Source organism: Aedes aegypti, chromosome 2 (assembly GCF_002204515.2).
Source record: "Aedes aegypti strain LVP_AGWG chromosome 2, AaegL5.0 Primary Assembly, whole genome shotgun sequence".
Taxonomy (NCBI): Eukaryota; Metazoa; Arthropoda; class Insecta; order Diptera; family Culicidae; genus Aedes; species Aedes aegypti.
This window is the reverse complement of record NC_035108.1, coordinates 144,570,365-144,595,943: the sequence shown is the minus strand read 5'-3', so window position 1 is coordinate 144,595,943 and position 25,579 is coordinate 144,570,365. Positions and strand designations below refer to the sequence as shown.

The window sequence follows — 25,579 nt, the reverse complement described above, 5'->3', positions numbered from 1 at the left end:
AAACAAAGGGCTTAACTAATACAAACAACTTTGTAGAAGACCGTTTTTGTCTAATGTTTTATTCTAATGCTCAAAATGCATCTTTCCGCGTAAAACTGATTCCTGGACCATAGTGCAATGACCTTCGCATGGTCGCCGTAAGTTTTGCCACATGCACCGCCAACGGAGTCAGCACAGCCATGTACCACATTTTTGAAGACAAAAACGTGTTGAACAAAATCACTTTTTGGTGTAATGTTAAAGAACGTTGTGAATGAAGCCACACTTGATGGGAAAAGTTTGCCACAATTTTGTCCCAGTTCAATGTTATCATTTCTCGCACTGAGTTTGTGTAAACTATTCCTAGAATTTTGATGCTGTTCACCGTTTGCAACCATCGAACAGTCAAAGGGACATCGGTAAGCCCAACGTCGATTGCTGTTGTTTTATTTTCGTTGAGAACGGCTCCAGACACGCGTCCAAAACATCGAAATGATTCTCTCATTGCTTCATGATCATGATCATGAATGACCACCCGCAGTTGCTACTCCGTCATTGCAAGAACTGCTGTACTTACACAGGGAACCAACATACGCTACTCAGGATCAATAGCTTCTTTAATGGGTAAAAACTGGTGCTCTCATTATTATAACCACCAATAACGGCGCCGGCTGCATCCAAATGCAGTTGAATTTGGGGATGGGTGTGGAATGTTGACGTGTTACTTGCATTATGGGAGCCGAGGAGTCCTCTGCACTTCCACAAGTAAACTTTGATATTTTGGATATGGAAAAGGATTTGTTTTGGTAAACGATAAAGTTATTTTTTTTTAAATGAATACAGGAGCATATACACGAATGACCGATACCGATAGTACGGCTACTACACGAACCAGAAACGATGACGATTCCGTTACTCGCTCTACAGGAGCATGCAACAGATTCAACGGACCAAACACTACTATGTCCTGAACTTGGATGCGATACAACAGCGATGGCAAGAGCATGTGATACAACAATGCCACGAAAACGGGAGCCCCTAAACGATTGACATCCCGCGTACTGGTGGAACGAGGCGCTCAACGTCCTCCACGCTGCTTGCCTTAAAGCCAGAAGGCCTTACCAGAGAGCTAGTAACGTAGAGGTCAAAGAGATGCGAAAGGTCGTTTTCCAAGCAGCCAGAGCTACTTTCAAACGCGAGATAACGCTGAGCAAGTGCTGCTAAGAGCTGTGCCAAGCAGCTGACGCCAACCCGTGAGGGACACTTATCGAGTCATGGACATGACGAAAAGTCAAGGGTCCATCAATGCCAGTGGAAACGTGTGCTGAAAAGCTGAGGGTTATTGTCGAGGGTCTCTTCTCAAAGCATGATCTGACACCGTGGTCATCCACACTGTATGTCCACGAGGAAGAAGTAAACGCTGAAGATCGTCAGGTTTTAAATGACGAGCTTGGAGCAGCAGCGAAAGCATTGAAGTTGAAAAAGGCCTTCGGATCGGATGGAATGTAGCTCTTAAAGCGGCGATCCTAGCGTACTCGGATATGATCCGGCGGAAGGTGATACAGAAATGCTGGGACGATGTTCACTTCCCAGATATATGGAAGATCCAGAAGTTGGTATTGCTACCAAAGCCAGGAGGCCTATACACTTGCTGGATACACTGGGCAAACTCTTGGAACGGGCCATCCTAAACAGGGTGACTAAATGTTCGGAGAATGAGCACGGATTATCAGAAAGGCAATGCCGGAAGGGAAAGTCGACGGTATACGCAATTCGGACGATCCTGGAGAGGGACTAGAATCCATCGAAGCACAAACGAAGAGGAAATCGTTGCTGCGCCGTTGTTACGATAGACGTTAACCTTCCAGTCGTCGCGCGGATTGCCACCGTCAGAACCACCGCACCGCTGTTGTGAACGAAAAGCGAGGTTTTTTCAGAGGTGTTGTACAAAATACAACAGTGCGACGATTGAAGTGTTAAGAACGCGTTCAATAGCGCCAGTTGGGAGGCCATCGCCACAGCGCTGCATAGAATGCGGGTTCCTGAGTTTCTGTGCCGGATTCTTCTGAGCTAGTTCGAGAATTGGGTGTTGGGGTATGCAACCGACGCTGGCCGAAAGGAGTTAAGAGTCACGGCGAGAGTTTCGCATAGTGAGTGCGACACTGTGGAATGGGATATACGACGGTGTCTTATCACTGGAGTTACCCATGGGCGTCGAGATCGTCGGCTTTGCTGATGACGTCGTCCTAACAGTAATAGGCGAAACGCTGGAGGAAGTGGAAGTGCTTTTTACAGAGGCAATGGGCACGGTCATGCTGAAGATAGTCCACCACAAAACGGAGGTGCTACTAGTTAGAAATCGTAAAGCGGTTCAACACGCAGAGATTACCGTCGGGGACACGTCATAGCACCACAGCGGTCGTTGAGACACCTGGGCGTGATGATAGACGATCGGCTAAACTTCAACAGCCACGTTGACTATGCATGTGAGAAGGCGACAAAGGCGATCAACGCACTTACAAGGATCATGCCGAACGCTCACGGTCCTAGGAGCAATAGGAGGCGTCTTCTGGCTAGCATATCATCGTCCATACTGAGACACGGAGTTTCGGCCTAGGGTGTAGCACTGCAAACCAAGCGGCTCATGGCCATGAGAGTAGCAAGCGCATACAGAACAATATCGTCATAGATTCCGATTTACATTACCCTGGGAGAAGGCATTGAGTGCTATCGACGGAGAGGCACTAGGCAGGTGAGGGAATCGGCGAGGATCGGCTCGCTGGTCAAGTTGCAGCAATAATGGGAAGTCAGGGGTAGAAGGAAGCAAGAAGGGTAGAATAAGTTGAACGACGGTAGGAGACAGAGAATCGGATGAAGAAGAAAAGGGAGTCTGCTTAACATTCACGAGCAAACCACTGGCAGACTGCGCAAAGTGCAGGAGCACACTGCGGGAAAACGTCAAAAGCGTAATAGAAGTTCAGATACACAGACCTAGAAGGTGTGCAGAGTTGTGTGAAGATTTCATGCTAACATTAAAGTTCATTTGAACCCTACCAGAGACTACGACATGCCTGTTTTCAATATGGCACTGTTATGTTGAGAGTCGGGTTTATTAGCCGGGATACGATTTTCAACAGATCCAGTCAATTTGTTTACTTCGCGGATGATATGGACATTGTTGACTGATCATTTGAAAAGGTAGCAGACCTGTACAGCCGCCTGAAATGAGAGGCGGCAAGTGCTGAACTAGTTGTAAATGCGTCAGCGACAAAGTACATTCTAAAAAGTTAATTCGACCACGACAGGATCCTAGGAAGCAGTATTACGATAGATTGGGATACGATCGAGGTTGTCGGTGAGTTCTACCTTGGATCCTTGCTTTCAAATAATCAGTGGAAATCGTACCTACTATGGGCTCCAAAAAAGCTACGGTCAAGAAATATTCGTCCTAACATCAATCGCACCATATACAAAACGCTTATAATGCCAGTAGTTCTTACGGGCATGAAAAGTGATCTATGCTCGAGGAAGATCTGCAAGATCTTGGGGTTTCGGAATGCCGGTTGCCTAGGTGATCTTTAGAGACGTGCAGACAATATCATCAGTGTATGTGATCTAGGTGTGTGTCGGCAAAAGATGAACTACGAACTTACCAAACTCTACTGCGAACCCAGTATCTAGAAGGCGGACAAAGTTGGTAGGATGCGATGGACAGGACAAGTCGCAAGAATGTCGGACAGCAGCTCTGCAATGCTTCAGATCTGGTTGGTACAAAAAGGCGAGCTAGATGGACGTATCTAGCAGATAAATGAAGAATTTATTTAATTCCATTTAATCATTCATAAAGTCGAGAACTGCCCCTTACTCCCTTTTAACTTTCTTATCCAAAATAAAAAGCAGATTCCCAGTAAGTAATAATCTTCCATCGGTTTCCTCTTGAAGCAGGTTAGCGAGTTACAACAAGGCACAATTCCGCCTCCATCACTGTTAGGACTAGGCGTATTTTGTAAAGCGTCGGATACAAGAGTGTAAAAACTTTCCAACCACATCCTCTTGGGCCGAACAGAACAGAATAGAACAGAAGGCGGAAGCGCCCAACATGGGCTTTTATATTGAGGCAGAAAGCGAGTGAATTATTATCCTGACTATCATAATGGGCCTAACAGATGCCATCAAGCTACACAGGAAAGGGGACGATGACTATGGCAATGGTTATGATGATGACTACAATCTAGTACCGGTCGATGCGGTGGACTTTGGTGGTTCTAAATAGACCGCCCAGTGAAAGAGTATAGCGAAAGCTGGTCTGTGGGTTTTCCTGGATGGACAAACCCCCGGTTAGATGAGATGTTAATTGTTATGATCGTATGAAATGAATAAAGTTTGCTCGGCTTGCAGTCAGCGCCGATGGAACGTTCGTCAGTTCTTGTGTACGATAGAGAGAGTGGGAAAGGTTGAGCTAGTCGTTGCTGGATTGGGGAAAATGGTTGCGGTCTAGGTTGGGGCGTTTTCATTGTCTAGTTCAGTTGGTTATCGGATGAAGTTGTTTTTCATTTGCATTTCCTCTTCGGATGGGATCGTTAAAAAGGAGATGAGGCTTAATAAAAGCGATTTGACGTAGACCTCGGCACTTGAACAAATAAACGATGACTTTACAGATTTTATAGTTTCCGACTTTAATCGTTTTTCTAATTTAAAGCTAGTTAACGTTCGTTTTAATTTATTTTTTATTTTTTTTTATTAATGAAAATACTTGCAGCGTAAGGGTATTTCCCTTATAAATTAACTACAATCGGTATTATTTTTGTTCTCCAAATTTACCACTTCCATTCTCGACAAATTCAATAAATTCAAACAATACAAACATTAACTTTTCTCTTTTTCGTTGACTTGCTGCATCGTTCACTCTAATTTCCCCCATTGAGCCAGCTTAAACATTCACGACGGAAACTTGTTGCTGAACGCGTAACTTTAATTTCATTAGGAAGTTGATTCCATAGTATAATAATAATAATTTCTTATTATGACTTATGACTAATGATGTATTCAAGTTTTATATGTCTTTAGTAAAGAGACTTTCGACCCAATGTGTTTTCCATGCTTCATCTAAGACATTTTTGTGATATGTAGATGCTACGTGCATTACTCCCAAGAAAAACTCCCGAATTATCAAAGCAACCTTCAAACAATTTTTTTAAAAGTTATCCTCCAATGAATCTAACAAAAATTACCTGAGACTGAGTTGCGTGAAATTTTATCACTATTTAAGGAAGTTTATCATTCCTCAATGTAAAACTTGCATTGAATATTGTACTGTAGTTTCGTGACGTTATATTATAATTTATTGGATATATTAAATCTACTGATCTTGCCTTTACTTCCTTCTTCATCTTCATGAACAACACCTATGCAAAAGGAAATAAGACATTTTTCTCTTGCTATTTGGCAACAACACACGATGGAACCTCTCTGAGCTTCCAGACAACATTATTTGAACGCCATTCACTTGTCGCGTACTTTAGTCGTCAAGAAAAAAAACGACAGGCGAGTAATGTGATGACTTTTTCGATTTTCCACTTGGAATCAGTTTGCCAATGATGTTCGCAGCAGAACGTCGGAGATCAACATGTGAATGTTTGTCGACATTAGACCAGAGAGCTTTCGGAAAAAGTACCACACAGTCTGGCTATATAAATAGAAGGTACATTTCGCTTTGTACTCTTCCATTTTTCACATTCCGTTCCATTCTCGATGACATAATGATATCTTAGCGCCATTATTGGGACACGTACTGCTGCCTTCAGCAAAACTCCGGCAATAAATGCTGATAGCAGACGGAGCGTGCAATGGAACTTTCTAGTTTATGTGAAGACCAACCGGACCAGAAATCGATATCGAGAACATATGTATAGATCCCGTTGTTGGTCATCATTAGAAGAATGCCAGCAGAAGAAAACGAACGGGGGTCGTTCATTTGCTCGCGTAGGGGGATCAAGGACATGATGGATACTTTGCGAGAAAGTTTATTTTAAGATTTTAAAATGTTAATACATTTTTAGTTTTTTATTCGAACAACATGCATTATTGAGATTAAGTTTTGAAAGACCTTTTTACACCAAGTAAAGAATATGTCTATTTCATTGGGGAATATATAAATATGTATCTCAACAAGATAATGTTGAGCAGTTGCTGTTTAATCCAAAGACCAATTAAAAGGGCTAGCCACTAAAACCCTTCAATTCAAAGGATAATGCACTCGAAAAAATGTCGTTATTACGCTCTGTGAGTTCATTTTACCCCCGATCCCCCTACCCATTGCATCGGTATTCAACTGATTGACTGAACCCTGGTTTACTTACTTGTCTATGAGCATAAACGACGCTCCCTAGCAGTTTCCACGTTCCTCCACGTCGGTCCATCCGCACCATGCGCAGGATCTGGAAGAACCGTAGGCCACGCAATGCACTCGTAGCAAAGACCTGGCCGGATGTTCCCATCACGAGTACCACTATCGATGCTATTATCGTAACTATGTCTGATGCCGAAGGGAGAAAAACAGAGTTGCGTTTTCAGTTTAATTGGTTCCGGCTTAGTTAGTTGCACAACATGTGCCCTCAGCATTTTGCTTGCTAACTTACCTATGATACAAAAAGGCCGTTTCAAAAATTTCAGCCTTCCGACGGCTCCTTGATATCGTGACCGGCATCCTGATGACCATAGTCTGTAAGGAAATGAAGAAAAGTTTGTGATAAAGTTTAATTTAAGAGTATACACAGTTTGATCCATGAAAAAAATAAACATTTTATGTGGAAATATTGATGGAAGCACTAATATGAGATGTTTTATATGAGTTCAAAACTATTTTTATTCCATGACAATTGAAATTGGTAGAAAAAATGTCCCATCAACAATGTAGTTGAATCAGTTAGCCATAAGTAAAATGATCCGACTGGTGGTAAAAGAAATCGATTGTATATTTCATAATGCAAACAGAAGTCACTTAGGCGCATACATCCGCTGCAATCTATTATGATTATTCATCTGTCAAGTCGCTTCATTAACTATTGAACTTGTGTTTACTCTCTGTGTCCGTAGAGAAATTTATTAACACAGAGTAAACAATCACGGTCCTAGGAATAAATGCAACACAATTTATCTTTTCCAAGCACCAAGGCACATCAATACATTCCCCATAGCATATTACAACAGCAAAATAAAAAAAAAAATCACGTCAAAAATAGTAATAATATAACAAGTGATACTGTTGTATATTGATTCAGGGTTTTTCTTGTCTTTTCTTGTCAGTATTAATATTTGCAGAATATCAACGATATGATAGTAATATTAAAATGGCCAGGTCCACTGTGCAGACTTTGGGATTGAAGAAGATTGAAAAACTCATGACGATTAGGTTATTCACGCATGAATAAACTGATAGACAAAAAATTTCAATTCTAAGAAGGAAGAAATGGGGACAACTGTACCAAACTTTTCTGAATATCAAAAGCTTGTTCTTAAGACAAAGTTATGATTTTCTATTAATAAGGGGATAGAGATATTTTACATATTTGTTACAATTGGCTTGAATGCCCTCAATGTGATTTTTAAATTCTTATCTAGCATGAGTCCAAATACTTAACTTTATCTGACCAATTTATTGAAACCCCTCTCATCGTGAAAACATTTCTACTTGAAGGTTTTAAATAAAGAACTTTTGGTTTATGTGGGAATATTATTAGTTGAGTTGTGGAAGCATAAGGAGAAATCTTCCATTTTTGCAAGTATGAAGAAAAAATATCCAAACTTTTTTTGCAATCGACTACTCAGGTAAGTCAGATGTGAAAATATTGTGAAATGTTGGTCCCAAAATGCTGCCTTGAGGAACACCAGCTCTTACAGGAAGTCTTTCAGACCTGGAGTTCTGATAATTAACCTGAAGTGTACGATTTGACAGATAACTTTGAATTATTCTAACAATGTATGTTGCAAAATAAAAGTTTTTTTTTAATTTTACGATCAAGCCTACATGCCAAACACTGCCGAATGCTTTTTCTATGTCTAGAACAGCAAGACCAGTAGAATAGCCTTCAGATTTGTTGGATCGGATCAAATTTGTTACACGTAAAAGTTGATGAGTGGTCGGAATCCGAACTGTTCATTGGCAAAAATTGAATTTTCGTTGATGTGGACCATCATTCTGTTCAAAATGACCTTTTCAAAAAGTTTACTGATGGAGGAAAGCAAACTGATTGGACGATAGCTAGAACTTCTGCAGAAATTTGGTCTGGTTTTAAAATTGGAACAACCTTAGCATATTTCCATTTGTCAGGAAAATATGCCAACTAAAAACATTTGTTAAATATATCAACTAAAAATGATAAGCTACTTTCTGGAAATTTCTTGATTAGGTTGTAGAATATTCCATCATCGCCAGCAGATTCCATATTTTTGAATTTTTGAATAATAATTCTTACTTCTTCCAAATCAGGCTCCCAGAATTTTCAAAAACGTTCTCTTGATTGAGAATATTGTCGAAGTCCAGAGTAACTTGATTTTCAATTGGACTAGTAAGTCCTAAATTGAAATTGTGCGCGCTTTGAAACTGCAGAGCAAGTTTTTGCAATTAGTTAGTAATAATTTGTTTTCCTCTTTCAATGTCGGTATTGGCTTCTGAGGTTTTTTCAAAATTTTAGATAATTTCCTAAAGGGCTTAGAGCCAGGGTCCAATTAAGAAATTTCATTTTCAAAATTTTTGTTTCTTAATTGTGAAAATCGTTTTTTAATTTCTTTCTGCAAATCTTGCCATATAATTTTCAAAAGAGGATCGCGAGTTTAAGATCACCGTCGTTAATCACGGATTCATATTTTGGAATTGCCATTCTCAATGGGAATTTGTTAGAATTTCAAGAGCATTGGCAATATCAAGTTTTGTTTGTAGAAAAATGTTACCATCAAGATTAGAGTCAAAACATGTTTCATATATATTCCAGTAAGCTCGAAAATAATTGAAAGTGGAGCTGATAGGATTGAAAATTACTTCATGGGATATTTGAAATGTAACAGGGACATGATCAGAATCAAAATCATCATGAGTAATCGGTTGGCTACAAAGATAAGTAGAGTCGTTTAAAACCAAATCAATCGTAGATGGATTTCTAGAAACGGAAAAACACGTAGGGCTATCAGGGTATTGAATTGAGGAATATCCTGAAGAGCACTCATCAAATAAAATTCTGCCGTTGGAATTACTTTGAGAATTATTCCATGGCCGATGTTTGGCATTAAAGTCACCAATGACAAACAAAATTGACCTATAGCGAGTCAATTTTTGCAAGTCAGTTTGGAGCAAATTAACTTGCTGTCCAGAGCATTGAAAAGGCAAATAGGCAGCTATGAAAGTATATTTGCCAAACTGTGTTTCAACAGAAACACCTAAAGTTTCAAAAACTTTAGTTTCAAATGACGAAAACAGTTGATGTTTTATACGCCTATGAATGATGATTGCAACTCCCCCACATGCCTTATCAAGTCGAACATAAAAAGTAAGGATCTCTTTTGAGTTTTGATCCAGGTTTCAAAAAGGTTTCAGTAATAACTGCTATATGTACTTTATTAGCTGTCAGAAAATTAAACAGCTCGTCCTCTTTACCATTCAAAGAATGAGCATTCAAATATTCATAAAATCCTTAATAACTTACTTAATCTAGTTATTAATCCAGCATATCTTTCAAATACTACTGCAGATGTTTGTTCGGAAATTCGAATATGATTTCTTCTAGAAATTACTCTGGCAATCACTTCATACATATTTTCTAAAAATTCAAGAGAAATCTCTTCATGAATAATTCCAGGAACTTGGTTTGCCTTCAGGTAAATCGCAAGGAATTCGTCCAAGTTTCTGATGACATTTTTAATGATTTCGAACAGGAATTTCGATCGATCGGATTGACAGACGTGCCATTTGGAATGCTTTGAGGACATTGGAAAGTTGGAATACTGAATTTCTGGAGAGAGATGTTGGAAGAATTTCTGAAGGGAGAATGTTAGAGATTTTTAGAGAATTTCAATATAGAGGTGTTACAGTAACCGAAAAAAACTGGCGTAGGAACTAGCAATGTTTTTTGGTGAAATTTTTGCTCAAATAATGATGGTATTCAGGAATGAATTTATTTAAAAACGAAGTTTAAGCGCCTAAACTGTTAAAAAATCTGCACGATTTCCAAAAATTAATTTCCTGTTTCTGGTGAAATGACCAGATGTCAGATGTTTAATAACCAGATGTCACAAATCAGAAACGAATCGCTAACCAACTGAAGATAATTGTATCTTGAACAAATTTCTATTCTCGCTCCTGGTAATGTTATTCGTGATATTTTTCTAAGGAAAGGTTTTGAAGAAACTGAGAAAATTTTACAGCCATAAAATCGACTGGCTGTATTTAATGTTTCGTAACAGTGAAATCTGGGCTACATATGACGTTGATATTTTTCCTCTTCACGAGTCTTCTCAGATGCAACTATATTGTAGGGGAAGTGTCCAATTCGGACCTTGATTTAATTCGGACCATCATGCATTTCTCAATACTGGTTCCACCTCGTGAAAGTCTTCTCGACTTGGCAGAATCAAATAAGTTTTAATATTGATCGATGGTGTTTTAATTTCTGTTGCGGACATGAAAAAATCTTCGAAAAAATCTAAGAAAGACGGTAGACCACTTAAAAGTAGAGACGTCAATAATCCAGCTACTTAAAAAGCATCTCCATCAACAATACAGTCTAATTTGGATACAGCTTTTCAAAATAGCTGGACAATACGATACAGAAAACGTTTACAAGTGCTGAGAACAATATAGTCAACTTTACCTTACCCGATATAATGTGTTTTGAACTTAAAAATTTGAAGTTTGACTTCGTTTTATATTCACTCAAATGAAGCATACTTTGACCCTAAAATGTATGTCGATACTTCTCCAGCTTGAAGTTCAATAAGCTTTGATACCAGCAGCCCTGTCGTCGTAAAATATAAGCTTCTTAGTCATCCCCTTTTGATAAGGGCGTTACTATAGCGTTACTATAGGCGGTTGTACTCCCAGGCGTTAATTAGGGAGTCTCACAAGAAAATTGTATCAAATTTATATATATTCCAAATTCATGAGAACTAATATGCATTTGCACGTGTTAAGTTTATGTTCAATGTTCATTCAAATTAAAATGTGAAACGGAGAAACACCTATAAATTTGAAAAAATATATGGATAATGTCGAGCCCTCTTGATACATCGGAATATCTTCAGAACCAGGGACAAACGATCAAAATTCACACAGATTCTCAAAATGGAAAGTATTTGCTTAAACTCAATGTTTATTTCATTTCAACATGATAAGTATCATTATACTAAATAACTAATACTTTTGCTTAAAATCAGGATGGCGTCATAATACAATATGGACACCCAATTTTTTACCCAAAATTTAATCCCACTTTACAGTTTACTCAAGGACAGAACCTGCAATTGAACACTTATTACTTTGTTGTACGAAATATGTTGTTTTCATAAATTTAGAAAATCGTTCATTTCAAACGGCTAATACTATTGCTCACCTAGTTTTTGCAGCTGTTCTGACTCAGTTTTTTCTTAGGGAAGTTTCAAATATGACGTCCATTATATATCCGGATTTCTAGACCTCCAACCCTCCCCCCCCTCTGTCATGCTTACCACAAAATTTATAACGAATGGTGCACTAATGGTGAAATTCAAGATTTTTCTGATAAAATTCAAGATGGCCAAATTTAAAATGGCCAAATTAATTGCATATGAAAGCTACATACTTTCTCAGTTCGATCTGTGTTTCAGGATAAGAAAGATACGTGAAGAAATACCTGAAATGTATCAAAATATGAGCTTCTCTTTAAACTGGTAGATAGCGTTAGAGGGATCCACTAATATGCTTGCTTCCCCCTGTCGAGATTCCCGAACAAACAATTTCGCCAGAGATGCCATTGATTGAAACAAACATGCCTCAAAATGCGGCTTATGTGGAATTGCCGAACAGATTCACGAACAAATGCTCAAGGTTTCTTAAAGCAGGAAGTCTAGAAAGTTTGAACTTTATTTTTGGCTTAAACAAGAGGTTCGAACTTCAGCCAAATACATCACTTAATTTTAAAATAAAATGTCGCTTTAAAGTGATATCAAAGTGCAAAAAAATTGACGATATTACGCTATTGTTTATTATAGTAGTGGATCTGTTAGTAGATTTGAGAATTGTTGATTATTCATTACAGCAGGTTTTCAAACTCATTTCAGCAAATACCGTTTTTGATGCGTACTTGCAGGGCCGCATTTACAGGGGGGCCGGAGGGGCCATGGCCCCCGAGCCCCCACAAATCTCGACTTCATGAGAAACAAGTAGATTAAAAAACTATTTCGATAAACAAGTAGAGTGCAACTCTTTTTGTTTAAATTCCAAACGATTTTCTAACGTGACTTTTACAACTGTTAAGGAAGCTTTCTCAAAGAAGTTTGAGAAAGGGTTCGAATGTAATTTAAAGAACTGCAGATCAAGTAACAAAACTTAATTATTTAAATATAAATTTGGCAATGAATCTATCGATCACACTGCAGGGCTGATATTGTTTAAGTGCCTTGAATATAGGAACTTTAGAGACATCTAGCTTGCAGAAAGAGACCTAGAAGAGACCAGACAGGAGACAAAAAGAGACCTAAAATTCACCAAACAGGAAACAGGAAAACTAAACGTAACCCGATAGGAATCGAAAGATACGAGTTTGTTCATAGAATCAGGTCAGACATATCTCTTTTTTTGTAATTTCTCGTGACATTACAATAGTATTACTGCTCGTATTGCTGTTTGTATATTTTCATGATTTTGTTAGAATTTAGGTGTTTTGTCAAAGATTCAGAGATTATTCCAAAAATTTCTCCAGAAGTTCATTAAGTGATTATTACCTATGTATTACGGTTGTTAAGAAAATTTTCCGGTTTGCGGAAGCCGCAGAGTTCTACCGCAGGCTTTGAAATCATTCCATCATTGAAGCAAACAATTAAATCATAGTATGCTTGCAAGATGAAAAATACCAACAAACAACGATCATCAAGACGGTATCCAAGGTATCATTGAAGCCTACTGATGATTTACCAGTGCAAATCAGTGATGTGACAGCTGCGGTAGCTTTTCGTTGAACCGTAAAACGGAAAGTTTTCCCTAAAATTGCAATAATTCCACCAATAATGTTGTTTCGGATATCTCAAGAATATAACCTTTTTTCCAAGGATAATCATAGAAATTACATAGAAATTCTATCTGGAATTTGTATAAACATTCTGTTTGATATTTTTCAAGAAAGTCCAAGTCAAGAAAGTCAAGAATTTTCCAGCGATTGTTCCATCGATTTCTTCAGTATGTCCTCCAAGACTTACGTTTAGAACAGGCTGCTTGGGCACGTCAGGAGTTAATCATCAATATTAACCTCCTTTTCCCGGGCAGCCTAGATAGCCGCGTAGTGTCGGTAGCGGTTGTTTCAACTGGCTAAGAATTAACACTACGGACTGCCTGTTCCGGTGGTAAAAGTCCACCTCACAGGTGACCCCTAATTTATGGTGTGATGCGTACCGTGCCTAGGAATGAATGGTTAGGGGGGTCTAAATAAAACCTAACCGCTAACGGAGCCTGTGGGGTACCAGGGCGCCCTTCACAGTATTGAGTCCTTCCTGTGCTACCCGGAGCAATGGTGCAGGTGACCTTGTGTTTCTCCGAGATAATCGGCTGCCCTTCTTCAGTCTCTATCCTGAGGCTTAATAAGGGTGGGATTATGAATATGTTGACATTTAATTTAAATTATCACCTATATGGATTCGCATTATGCGTTTTACACAGTGTTTTCTGTGCTCTTTCGCCTTTGGCGACTTTAAATAGATACCGATCTGGTTTTTTCGTTGCTGGTCTTTTTCGTGCTGAGATTGCAAAAAGCTTAATCCTGCCTAGTTTGGGTAGTGGCTACGGTTAGGTTAGCTCAGATCAATCTTCAGCATAAAAGAACAGCAACTATCAATCTTTGCAGACTCATGCAAAATGGTGCAGCCCAAGTGGCGCTAGTTCAAGAACCCTACTTTCGTAGAGGAAACTTCTATCTAGGTAACCTTGTGGGCCCAGTTTTTGCTACTTTCAGCAAACTTGAAATGGCAAACTCGCGCTCCATGCCCCGCGCATGCGTGCTCGTTAATAAAGCAATCGTTGCTACACTCATATCTGAGTCAACTACCAGAGATGTATGTGCTGTCACAATCGATGTTTCTGTTGGTGACCTTAACAGGAAATACGTCTATTGTTCGGTATATTTACCACATGATGAACCATCCCCAACGGATGACTTCAAACGAGTTGTCGTACACTGCGTAACAAAAGGCCTTCCGCTGATTGTGGGCAGTGATGCCAATGCTCATCACATCATCTGGGGCAGCTCGGATATCAATTTGAGAGGCTCCAGTCTGATGGAATACTTAAGTAGTACAGACCTTGGATTACTTAACATAGGCAATCGCCCAACCTTCATGGTTTCTAATAGAGAAGAAGTGTTAGACATAACGCTCTGCTCGAATAGAATCAGTCACGAGTTGACGAATTGGCATGTATCCGATGAGGAATCATTATCGGATCATCGCTACATCTTCTTTGAACATTCAAATGTAACTGCGCAGACTTTGCGTTTTAGGAATCCCCGGTCAACAAACTGGGAACTCTATATTGAATTGGTTGCGACCAAATTTCATGGATATTCTCCGTCCATTGAAAATCCAAGTGATCTGGATGATGCCGTTGATACTACAACATCCTACATTATGGAAGCTTTTGAAGAAGCATGTCCTCTGCGGTCTGTAAAGACTACAAGAGGGACCCCATGGTGGAATTCCGATCTGACTAGACTCAGGAAACAATGTAGAAGGAGTTGGAACAGACGCCATTCAGCTGGATCAGAGTCGTTCAAGTCGGCTCGCAAGGCTTACAAGACGGCTCTTCGTTCTGCTGAACGATCCGGCTGGAAAAACCTTTGTACAAATGTTTCCAGTTTGAGTGAAGTTAGTCGGCTGAACAAAATCCTTGCAAAGTCTAAGGATTTCCAAGTGAACGAAATTCGCTTACCTAATGGTGACTTTACTTCTTCCGATGAAGAAGTTTTAGAATGTTTATTCAATACACACTTCCCCGGATGTGTGGACATAGCATCTACGGATGAACCAAATGTCTTTTCATGTAGTTACGAGTCTCTGGCCTCGGCTCGCAGTATCGTAACTACTGAATCGATTCAATGGGCACTTAATAGTTTTGCTCCTTTCAAATCTCCAGGAGCGGATGGGATTTATCCTGTTCTGCTCCAAAAGGGATTTGAGTTTATCAAACATGTATTGAAAAAGCTACTTGTAAGCAGTTTTATTACCGGGTACATTCCCAAATCCTGGCGTGATATTACTGTAAAGTTTATCCCAAAAGGAGGACGTGCGTCGTATGAGGAAGCGAAGAGTTTTAGACCAATCAGTCTGACCTCTTTTCTTCTGAAATGTCTGGAACGCATTATCGATCATCACATCCGTGATGTTTATTTGGCAAACATGCCTCTTCATGTGAATCAACATGCTTACCAATCTGGAAAGTCCACAGTGACTCTTTTACACAAAGTTGTATACGATATCGAGAAAGCATTCGCTCAGAAGCAATCCTGCTTGGGTGTTTTCTTGGATATTGAGGGTGCCTTTGATAACGTGTCTTTCGATGCCATATTGGAAGCCGCACGAAACCATGGGCTACCTACAATGATTACCAATTGGATTCATCAAATGCTCAAAAACCGACATCTCTTCTCGACATTGCGTCAAGCAGCGATTCGAAAATTGAGTGTTTGCGGATGCCCCCAAGGGGGAGTCTTGTCACCACTTTTGTGGAATCTCGTAGCAGATACGCTATTGAGGCAACTCAATAATAGCGGTTTTCCAACTTATGGATTTGCCGACGACTATCTAGCTCTGATAGTTGGTATGTGCATAAGCACCCTATTCGACCTGATGCAAAGTGCTCTTCAGGTAGTCGAGAGTTGGTGTCGCCAATATGGCCTTTCGGTTAACCCGAATAAAACATCTATTGTTCTTTTTACGGAAAGACGAAACCGCGATGGAATTCGACCTTTACGTCTTTTTGGCACTGAGATTAATGTGACTGATCAAGTAAAGTATGTCGGAGTCATTCTAGATTCTAAACTTTCATGGACAGCTCACATTGATTTCAGAGTCAAAAAAGCTTGCATGCCCTTCGGTCAATGCCGGCGAACCTTTGGTAAAACTTGGGGCCTCAAACCCAAATATATCAAATGGATTTACACAACAGTTGTTCGACCAATATTGGCATATGGATGTCTTGTGTGGTGGCAAAAGGGCGAAGTGAGAACAATCCAATCAAAATTGGGCCATCTCCAGAGGATGTGCTTGATGGCGATGTCTGGTGCGTTCTCTACAACTCCCACAGCAGCGCTTGAGGCTATTTTCAACGTTGCGCCACTACACATATATCTTAAACAAGAAGCACTTTCTTGCTCTTACCGTTTATGGGTATTGGATCTACTGGAGAAAAATCCAGTGAATCGTAGATCTACACACACTTCGTTGTTTCCACTTTTGGTGAATTGGGACAAAATTGTCCTTGCTCCAAGTGATCTCACAATTGCTTGTCACTTTCCTTACAGGACATTTACCACACAATTCCCTTCACGGGAAGAGTGGACGTCTGGCTATTTGGAAAGAAGTATATCAAACAATATAGTATGTTACACTGATGGCTCCCTTCTTGAAGGTAGAGCTGGTGCAGGAGTATATTCTCGTGAGCTAAGACTGAATCAGTTTTACTCACTTGGTAGAAACTGCACCGTTTTTCAGGCGGAAATATTTGCTCTTATGTGTGGAGTGCAATCAGCACTTCAACAGCGCGTAATGGGTAAAGTCATATACTTCTGTTCAGATAGTCAAGCTGCTATAAAAGCTCTCGCTTCGGCCAACTCAAGGTCGAAGCTTGTTATCGCATGTCGAACTCAAATTGAGGAACTGAATTCAGTCAACTCTGTAAACCTTGTATGGGTACCAGGCCATTCTTCCATCGCTGGAAATGAATTGGCTGATGAGCTAGCTCGCGATGGAGCATCGCATGACTTCATTGGCCCTAAGCCGGCTATTCCAATTTCGAAGTGCTGGGTGAAGCTTCAGATAAACTCTTGGGCGGCAACTCAGCACAAGCAATATTGGAATAGTTTGGAGTCATGTCGTCAAACAAAATTGTACATTACTGAGCCATCTCCAAGGGTGGCAAAGTATTTAGCAAATCTGTCAAAGCAGAATTGCAGTCTCTTGGTCAGAGCGTTGACAGGCCACTGCCGACTCAACTATCACATGGCAAATATTCAGCGTGCTGACTCATTTGTGTGTGATAGTTGTGACTCCGATTATGGAACTTCGTATCACCTGATATGTAACTGTCCAGTTTTTTCGCAAATGCGATTCCAATTACTTGGTAAACACTTATTGAGTGAAACTGAATTCAGAAGCCTGAATCTTCAGGATATTCTGTTATTCTTAACCCGCTGTGGTAATGAGCTATAGGCTCTCTACGCTCATGCGTTTTGCAGTGAGCAATTCTCGCTGAAACCAGGCCGCCATCGGCACCCATCGTTAGAATTCCAATTTTATGTCACTGATCGCTAGCTTTCGATAAAACTTAAGGGTGGTCCTTTTTGTTTTCTCAAATTGGTGGACCCCTCGTACGCCAGCTAGCTAAACAGTTTGCAAAAAAGCCCATTTTTTGATAAATCTTGGGTATTTCTTCACGTGATATGTCTCATATTTCCCTTGGAACACATACCAAACTTAATGGCATCGTATAGAGAAAGGATATAGCTTTCATTTGAAGTTAAAAATAATCCGGCGGCCATTTTGAATTTGGCCGCCATCTTGAATTTTGTTAGAAAAATCGTTTTTTCACCATTAGCGCACCGCTCGTTTTGAATTCTGAGATCACCATCAGAAAGCTGAGGAAAAATTGCGTAAGATAGGCTACAGAAACTAGGTGTGCAATGGTATTTACCCTATGAAATGAACGATTTTCTAAAACATGTTCCACGATTTTGACGTATATGGCGAGTGCAATCAATGCAAACATCATTTTTTGTACAACAAAGATACAAGTTTTCAATAGTTGGTGTATTTTTCGAGTCAGATGAAGAATAGGAGTATTATTTAGAGTGATAAAATCTGGCGGCCATCTTGGATTTTGACGCCATCTTGATTTTGACTAGTAGAATGAATTTTTCACCTTGATAGCACTCAGCATGTCGAATTTAGAGGTTACCAATAAAAACAAGGTTACGTATACTCTTCTTCTTATTATTCTTCATTTTCCTGACGTTACGTCCCTAGTGGAACCGAGCCTGATACTCAGCTTTATTAGTTATAAATACAGGTTATTAAATAGGAATTTTCTTTTATAATACGATTTTTAATAACAGAATATTTCTTCGACATATCTTTGAATTCAGTTATTATGAATAAATAAATTTAATGAATAAAAACCGTCCAAAAACATTGATTGAAATAAACAATTTTTTTTTATCATATGCTTGTTTTGTCATCGAATGAAGTTTATAAATTGTGCGTTGGGACATTAGTAAGTTTTGTGGTAATATCTGTAGTTTTAACGTAAAACATTTCCAAAAGTGCATTTATTTAGAATGGAAATATTAATTTTTTAAGCAGGACAGTTCGGTTTTGCGTCGTCCGATAGATTTAGCTCACAGTTTCGCGCATGTTTTCGTCGCCGGAGATTTTGTTTTTTCCTGTTTTGGAGCGTCTTGCTGGGTAGTGCTTCGTGAAGCCCAAGCAGGACAGTTCGGTTTTGCGTCGTCCGATAGATTTAGCTCACAGTTTCGCGCATGTTTTCGTCGCCGGAGATTTTTTTTTCTTCTGTTTTGGAGCGTCTTGCTGGGTAGTGTTTCGTGAAGCCCAAGCAGGACAGTTCGGTTTTGCGTCGTCCGATAGATTTAGCTCACAGTTTCGCGCATGTTTTCGTCGCCGGAGATTTTGTTTTTTCCTGTTTTGGAGCGTCTTGCTGGGTAGTGCTTCGTGAAGCCCAAGCAGGACAGTTCGGTTTTGCGTCGTCCGATAGATTTAGCTCACAGTTTCGCGCATGTTTTAGTCGCCGGAGATTTTGTTTTTTCCTGTTTTGGAGCGTCTTGCTGGGTAGTGCTTCGTGAAGCCCAAGCAGGACAGTTCGGTTTTGCGTCGTCCAATAGATTTAGCTCACAGTTTCGCGCATGTTTTCGTCGCCGGAGATTTTTTTTTTTCTTCTGTTTTGGAGCGTCTTGCTGGGTAGTGCTTCGTGAAGCCCAAGCAGGACCGTTTTTACATTCAGAAATGGAATAGTGAAAAGTGAAAAATGAAAAAGTGATTTGTTTGATTTGTGTCCTCAGTACTGTTGGTTTTTGGCCGCCCGAAGTTCACCGAACCATCCGGAAGTGACATGCAGCACATAAATTTAGAGAATCAATCCGGTGAGTTTGTTCCAGTATGATACTTTTTCTTTTGTGAGCCTTCCGGATCGTTTTTGTTCGCGTCGTGGAACTTCTGATCGTTTCTTGAACGGAAAATGTTATTTTCGGAGTTTGATAATTATGTTCAGATTGCGCATTCTGTCCGGGCGGGTGTAACGCAACTAACAATCGGTTGTGGATGCTTTTTAACTGTTCGATGACCCTGGAGGGATCGATCCTGCTTTTCGTATAATTTTGAGCAGAAAAACCGACTGTGTCCTAGGGTGTTTAGTTCGAACGCGCTTCCTTTCGTTTTTCGATTATCTAAAAATACAGTACCACCCAGTACAGTTTTTCAATGAGCACAGTACAGTTTTTCAATAGGCGTGATTTTTTTTTTTTTTTTTTTACGCGTATCGTTACACAATCCGATGACCCTGGAGGGATCGGTTTTGCTTTTTACTGGTTGTTGAGCAAAAATATTACTGCACAATCGACAAGCATTTCGCGAAATACTATTTATACTATAAATAAGCTATTGTTTTCTCTTTTGATTGCCGGCATTCAAAAGATTAATTTGAAAACGCTTAAACAACAAATATTTATGGTCTATCGCCAGCTTTCTAGGCGAATCCTGACAATATACCTTCCCCAACCTCCAACTCCGTAGCACTTATGAGGGTGTCGCTGAGTCGGTGGCCTCTCATTAAGTAAGTGCTACATCAACATTTCCTTCCCCTATCCCAAGTTACGGTAAAGATGGGCGTGGCCGGGAATAGCGATATTCATGCTTTTAGTATTCTTGTTTATGATTTGAACAAGGTATACTCCCCTGCCTTGTTCTTGAAAGTAGTCAGGATGAGATTATTAAAAAGAAACATGAATGTTGCTAGTATCCAATCTACGAAGTATACCGTAACTACGCTAACGCTAACGCTAACGCTAACGCTAACGCTATGGAAATATTAATTTTTTAAGCAAAAAAAATCCTTGATTTTCTGAATCATAAAGTATTGTTTTTACTAACACCCAACATGCATGTGAAAAATAGCGAAATTGAAAGGTGAGAAGCAGGCTTTGTTCTAATGTAGACGTAATGCCGAAACTCAGGTGAATCATTTTGAGTTTGGAAAATCTGGTGGCCATCTTGGATTTCGACGCCATCTTAGTTTTTAGCAGTAGAATGATTTTTTACCATCTCAGCGCTCTTCATGTTTAATTAATTAAAGATCTCCGTTAAAAAACAAACAGATTCTTTATTTCTTATCTTATTTTAGCTGTTCAACAGATTGTTCATTTCTATCAATGGTTTCAGACCAAATAAATGAAAGAATTAATGCTATTTTTCAACTCGCAGATATGCAGAACAATCATTCAGGTGGCAAATAAGCGTCAAAAAATTCTACTTGTTGATTTATTTTTGAAGCTTAGAGGCTGGCTCTATTCCAGTAGGGACGTAACGTCAGGAAAAAGAAGAACAAGAAGAATAGTAAGTGTAACGGTGGCATTAAAATTCAACATGTTGAGTGTTATTAAGGTGAAAACTCATTTTACTACTTAAAACCAAGATGGCGTCAAAATCCAAGATGGCCGCCAGATTTTTTCACTCAAAATAATACTCCTATTCTTCATCTGACTCGACAAATACACCAACTATTGAAAACTTGTATCTTTGTTGTACCAAAAATGATGTTTGCATTGATTGCACTCGCCATATACGTCAAAATCGTGGAACATGTTTTAGAAAATCGTTCATTTCATAGGGTAAATACCATTGCACACCTAGTTTCTGTAGCCTATCTTACGCAATTTTTCCTCAGCTTTCTGATGGTGATCTCAGAATTCAAAACGAGCGGTGCGCTAATGGTGAAAAAACGATTTTTCTAACAAAATTAAAGATGGCGGCCAAATTCAAAATGGCCGCCGGATTTTTTTTAACTTCAAATGAAAGCTATATCCTTTCTCTATACGATGCCATTAAGTTTGGTATGTGTTCCAAGGGAAATATGAGACATATCACGTGAAGAAATACCCAAGATTTATCAAAAAATGGGCTTTTTTGCAAACTGTTTAGCTAGCTGGCGTACGAGGGGTCCACCAATTTGAGAAAACAAAAAGGACCACCCTTAAGTTTTATCGAAAGCTAGCGATCAGAGACATAAATTGGAATTCTAACAATGGGTGCCGATGGCGGCCTGGTTTCAGCGAGAATTGCTCAGTGCCCTTTTTAGGGCGCTGTTCGAACCCATTGTGGTATGGAGCTACATGCTCTCATTTCGCTTATGCGATTTTCCCTCTTCAAGGGACCCCACTCCTATTTCCTCCCATCTTTCCCTTCCCTTTCCTCTCCCATCGGGTAGATGATGAAATAGGCTCAAATATGGCGATGGCACAAATCTCCCAACTGGTGGGGAACGTGCCTTTGGAGCCGGCCTTCTGATACCTGATACCTGATACCTTGTATAGCTTTGGAAAAAAAAATCAGGGTGTCTCTGAGGAAATTACTGAAGGTAATATCGTTAGAGTGCTCAAGGATTTCCTAGAGAAAATTCTAGAGGAAATCTAAGCATCCTTTGAAAAATCGCTGGAAGATTTTCTGGGAGAATCGGTAAAGGAATCTCTGGAAAGATCCCTGAATTAGTCCCTAAAAATAATCCAGATGAAATCTTTGGACAAACCACTAGAAGATTTCTTGAAATTTTTCTTCGAGTAAGCCGCAATTTTTCTCTTGAGCCTGCAGAATTTTGCATCACTTTAACCAGAACAAGTAAAAAAGAAATTTTAGATACCATTTTGATTAAATTAGAGATCTTACAAGGGAAGGTCACGATGGTGTTACACGGGGTTTTCAACCGGACTACTTTTGCTAGATTCTACATGTCAAAATATGAAAAACCCCAAAGCCTTTCGGGTGATGGACCAGTGGTGTAGCCAGGAGGGGCTCTGAAAGGGGCAATTTTGTACGTATATTATATTATTAAGCTAATTGGCAATTTCACAAAAATATTTTTTTAGTATCTATTGTGATGGCAGAGAACAGAATTGACATTAATGTATGTTTAAAATGTATTTTCCATGCCATTGGCGTAACTAACATGGACTATGGACAATGAATTTTCCATGCCATTGGCGTAACTAACATGGACTATAGACACAAAAAAAATTGGTTTTATTAGAATAGTATACAAATACTAAACCCATCCCGATTGCGCCTATGGCATGGAAAATACATTTCAAACATACATTAATGTCAATTCTGTTCTCTGCCATCACAATAGATACTAAAAAAATATTTTTGTCAAATTTCCAATTAGCTTAATAATATAATATACGTATAAAATTGCCCCTTTCAGAGCCCCTCCTGGCTACACCACTGGTCCATCACCCGAAAGGCTTTGGGGTTTTTCTTATTTCGGCATGTAGAATCTAACAAAAATGGTCCGGTTGAAAACCCCGTGTAACACCATCGTGACCTTCCCTTGTTAGGTGTCGTCCATTACTCACGTGATCATTTATGGGGGGAAGGGGGGTCTGGCCAAAGACGATGGTCCAAACAATTTTTTGTATGAACAAAAAACCACAAGGGGGGTAGGGGGTGTCGCGTGATTAATGGACAACCACTTGGAATTCCATTGAGAATAGAGATTTTTAGAGACTTGCATTTAAAGAAGAATAATAATTTTCTAGAAAACGATCTGCTACCAGCCCTATATCAATTTCTTCAACTCAAAACTGTTAAAAAAAAACTTTATGTTCAACAACATGAACATTAAAACAGGAATAGAATGAGCAAAATTTGAAATAAGATACCAACAAGAAAAAAAATTTATTGTTGACGAGTAAGCCCTAAAAATATTGAATTTAGCCTGTAAACATATAAACTTGTCTTATAATGAAATCCTTACAAATAATATTAAAATTAACTAATCTATTCTAATCGAACAAAATGTGTTTCTTAGTAAAGGGCCCCCACATTTGTAAATCCGGCCCTGCGTACTTGATAATGAATTTTCGTCTCTATCACTTGAATACTATTGGCCCAAAATGAACAAGAATACGAACTGATTGTTTTTAGATATGAAATGATTTTTTTCTGCTTCAAAATTTCATGTAATCTCATAAAACTTCAGGAGCAACTTGAGATGATTCGATCGATATTATTTCATGCTGAAGTTATGTAGCAATTTCAACATAATTTTTCTTTTCACACGAAAAAGTGATTTATATACCAAAGAAATATCAGAATTTCAGAAATCAGTGGTGACAAAGGGGTTGCATAGCTCGGAAATTTCAATTGATTCTCTACAGGGCGTTAATTTGCTCCTGATTACTCCAGGGTGTTTATACAGCTTGACAATTTCGATTGGTGTCCTACAGAGCGTAGAAATGTACCTGAACTATGTGAATTAAGGTCTTATTTCTCCAGGGCGTTGATAAAGTTTTGAATTTTAAATAATTTTTCTACAGAGAATTAAGATGAGCTATCTGAGACAATATCAAATTAATCAAATTACAGCTAAACAATTTCCTTTAAAACCATACAGGGCGTTGATATGCATATGATCTACGTGGAATTAGTTCAATATACTTCAGAGCGTTGATAAAGCTTGAAATTTTTTATTGATGCCCTACAGGACTATGAGATGCAGCCGATTTACATATAATAGAGTCAAAACACTCCAGAACGTTGATACTGGTTGGAATTTTCAGCTTTTGTCCTACAGGTCTGACCTAAATGAAACATGGTCAAACTCCATGACGTGAATGAAGCTTAATCATTTTGATTGATGCCACAAAGGGCGTTAATATGCAGCTGAACTATGTACGATAAGGTCACATTACTCCAGGGCCTTGATACAGCTTGAAATTTTCAAATGATACAGAGTGTTAAGATGCAAATGATCTACATAAGACAATGTCAGATCATTCAAAAATGCATGAGCGTATAAGAAGCTTGTATTTTACAATTGATATCCTTCAGGGCGTTAAGATGCACTTTGTCTTCTTGAAATAAGGTCAAATTACTCCAGGGCGTCGATACAACTTGGAATTTTTAATTCATTTAGGGCATTAAGGCGCACTTTATCTTCATAGAATAAGCTCATTTTTTTTCGCAAGTAACGCTTAGAATTTGCAATTGATATTAATCAGGGAATTAAGATGCAGCTGATCCACATAATACAAGGTCAAATAATTTCAGTGCGTTGAAGCAGCTTGGAAATTTCGATTGATCTTGCGAAGATACAGGTGAAAAAAAGTCAAATTACTCCAGAGCGTTGATATAGCTAACTAATTATAATTGATATAGGACCAATTTTAATCTGAAACAGGACGTTCGAAGACACCTGATCTATTTGGAATACTGTCAAATTCCTCCTGGGTGTTGATACATCCTGTAATTTACAATAGACGTTCTACAGGGCGTTAAGATGCACCTAATCGGCAAAGGATAAGAACAAATTACTCCAAGGCGTTGAAACAGCAATGAATTTATTAAATGATTTCCTACAGGGCGCTAAGATACAGCTCATCTATTTGAGGAAAAATCAAATTACTCCAGAGCGTTGTTGCAGCTTGGCAATCTCGATTGATAGGGGCTATGAGGTGCGCATGATCTACATAGGATAACGTCAAATGACCGTAGGGGTTTGATACAGCAAGAAAAAATCGATTGATTTGCTATAGGGCGTAAAGATGCTTCAGATCTCGCCAAGATCTTTGTGGACTCTTACTCCAGGGCGTTGATACAGCTTGGAATTATCAAATTAAGTCCTAAAGGGCGGTCACATGCACCTGATCTACATGGAAAAAGGACAACTTATTCCAGGGCGTTGATCCAGCTCAGAGTATACAATTAATGTCCTACAGGGCGTTAAGTTGTATCTGATATCCATGGAATATGCTCAAATTACTCCAAGGTGTATCAACGCCCTGGAACACGTAGGTTTTGATTGATTTTCTACAGAGCGTTCAGATGCTCTAGATCTCGCAAAGGTCTGTGTGGAATAAAGCCATTTTTC

General features: G+C 39.2%; 1 protein-coding gene across 3 annotated transcripts in view; it reads right to left on the bottom strand.

Annotated features, from left to right (window-relative positions):
• Window positions 1-25,579, bottom strand: part of LOC5563832 (potassium voltage-gated channel subfamily KQT member 1) — a 435,691-nt gene that overhangs the window by 343,813 nt on the left and 66,299 nt on the right. For all 3 annotated transcript variants that reach the window (XM_021842610.1, XM_021842612.1, XM_021842611.1), the window contains exons 4-5: window positions 6,618-6,700; window positions 6,339-6,514 (exon numbers count right to left, since the gene is read on the bottom strand). In XM_021842610.1, the coding sequence (XP_021698302.1) occupies window positions 6,339-6,514; window positions 6,618-6,700 (259 nt within the window). The remainder of the gene's footprint in view (window positions 1-6,338; window positions 6,515-6,617; window positions 6,701-25,579) is intronic.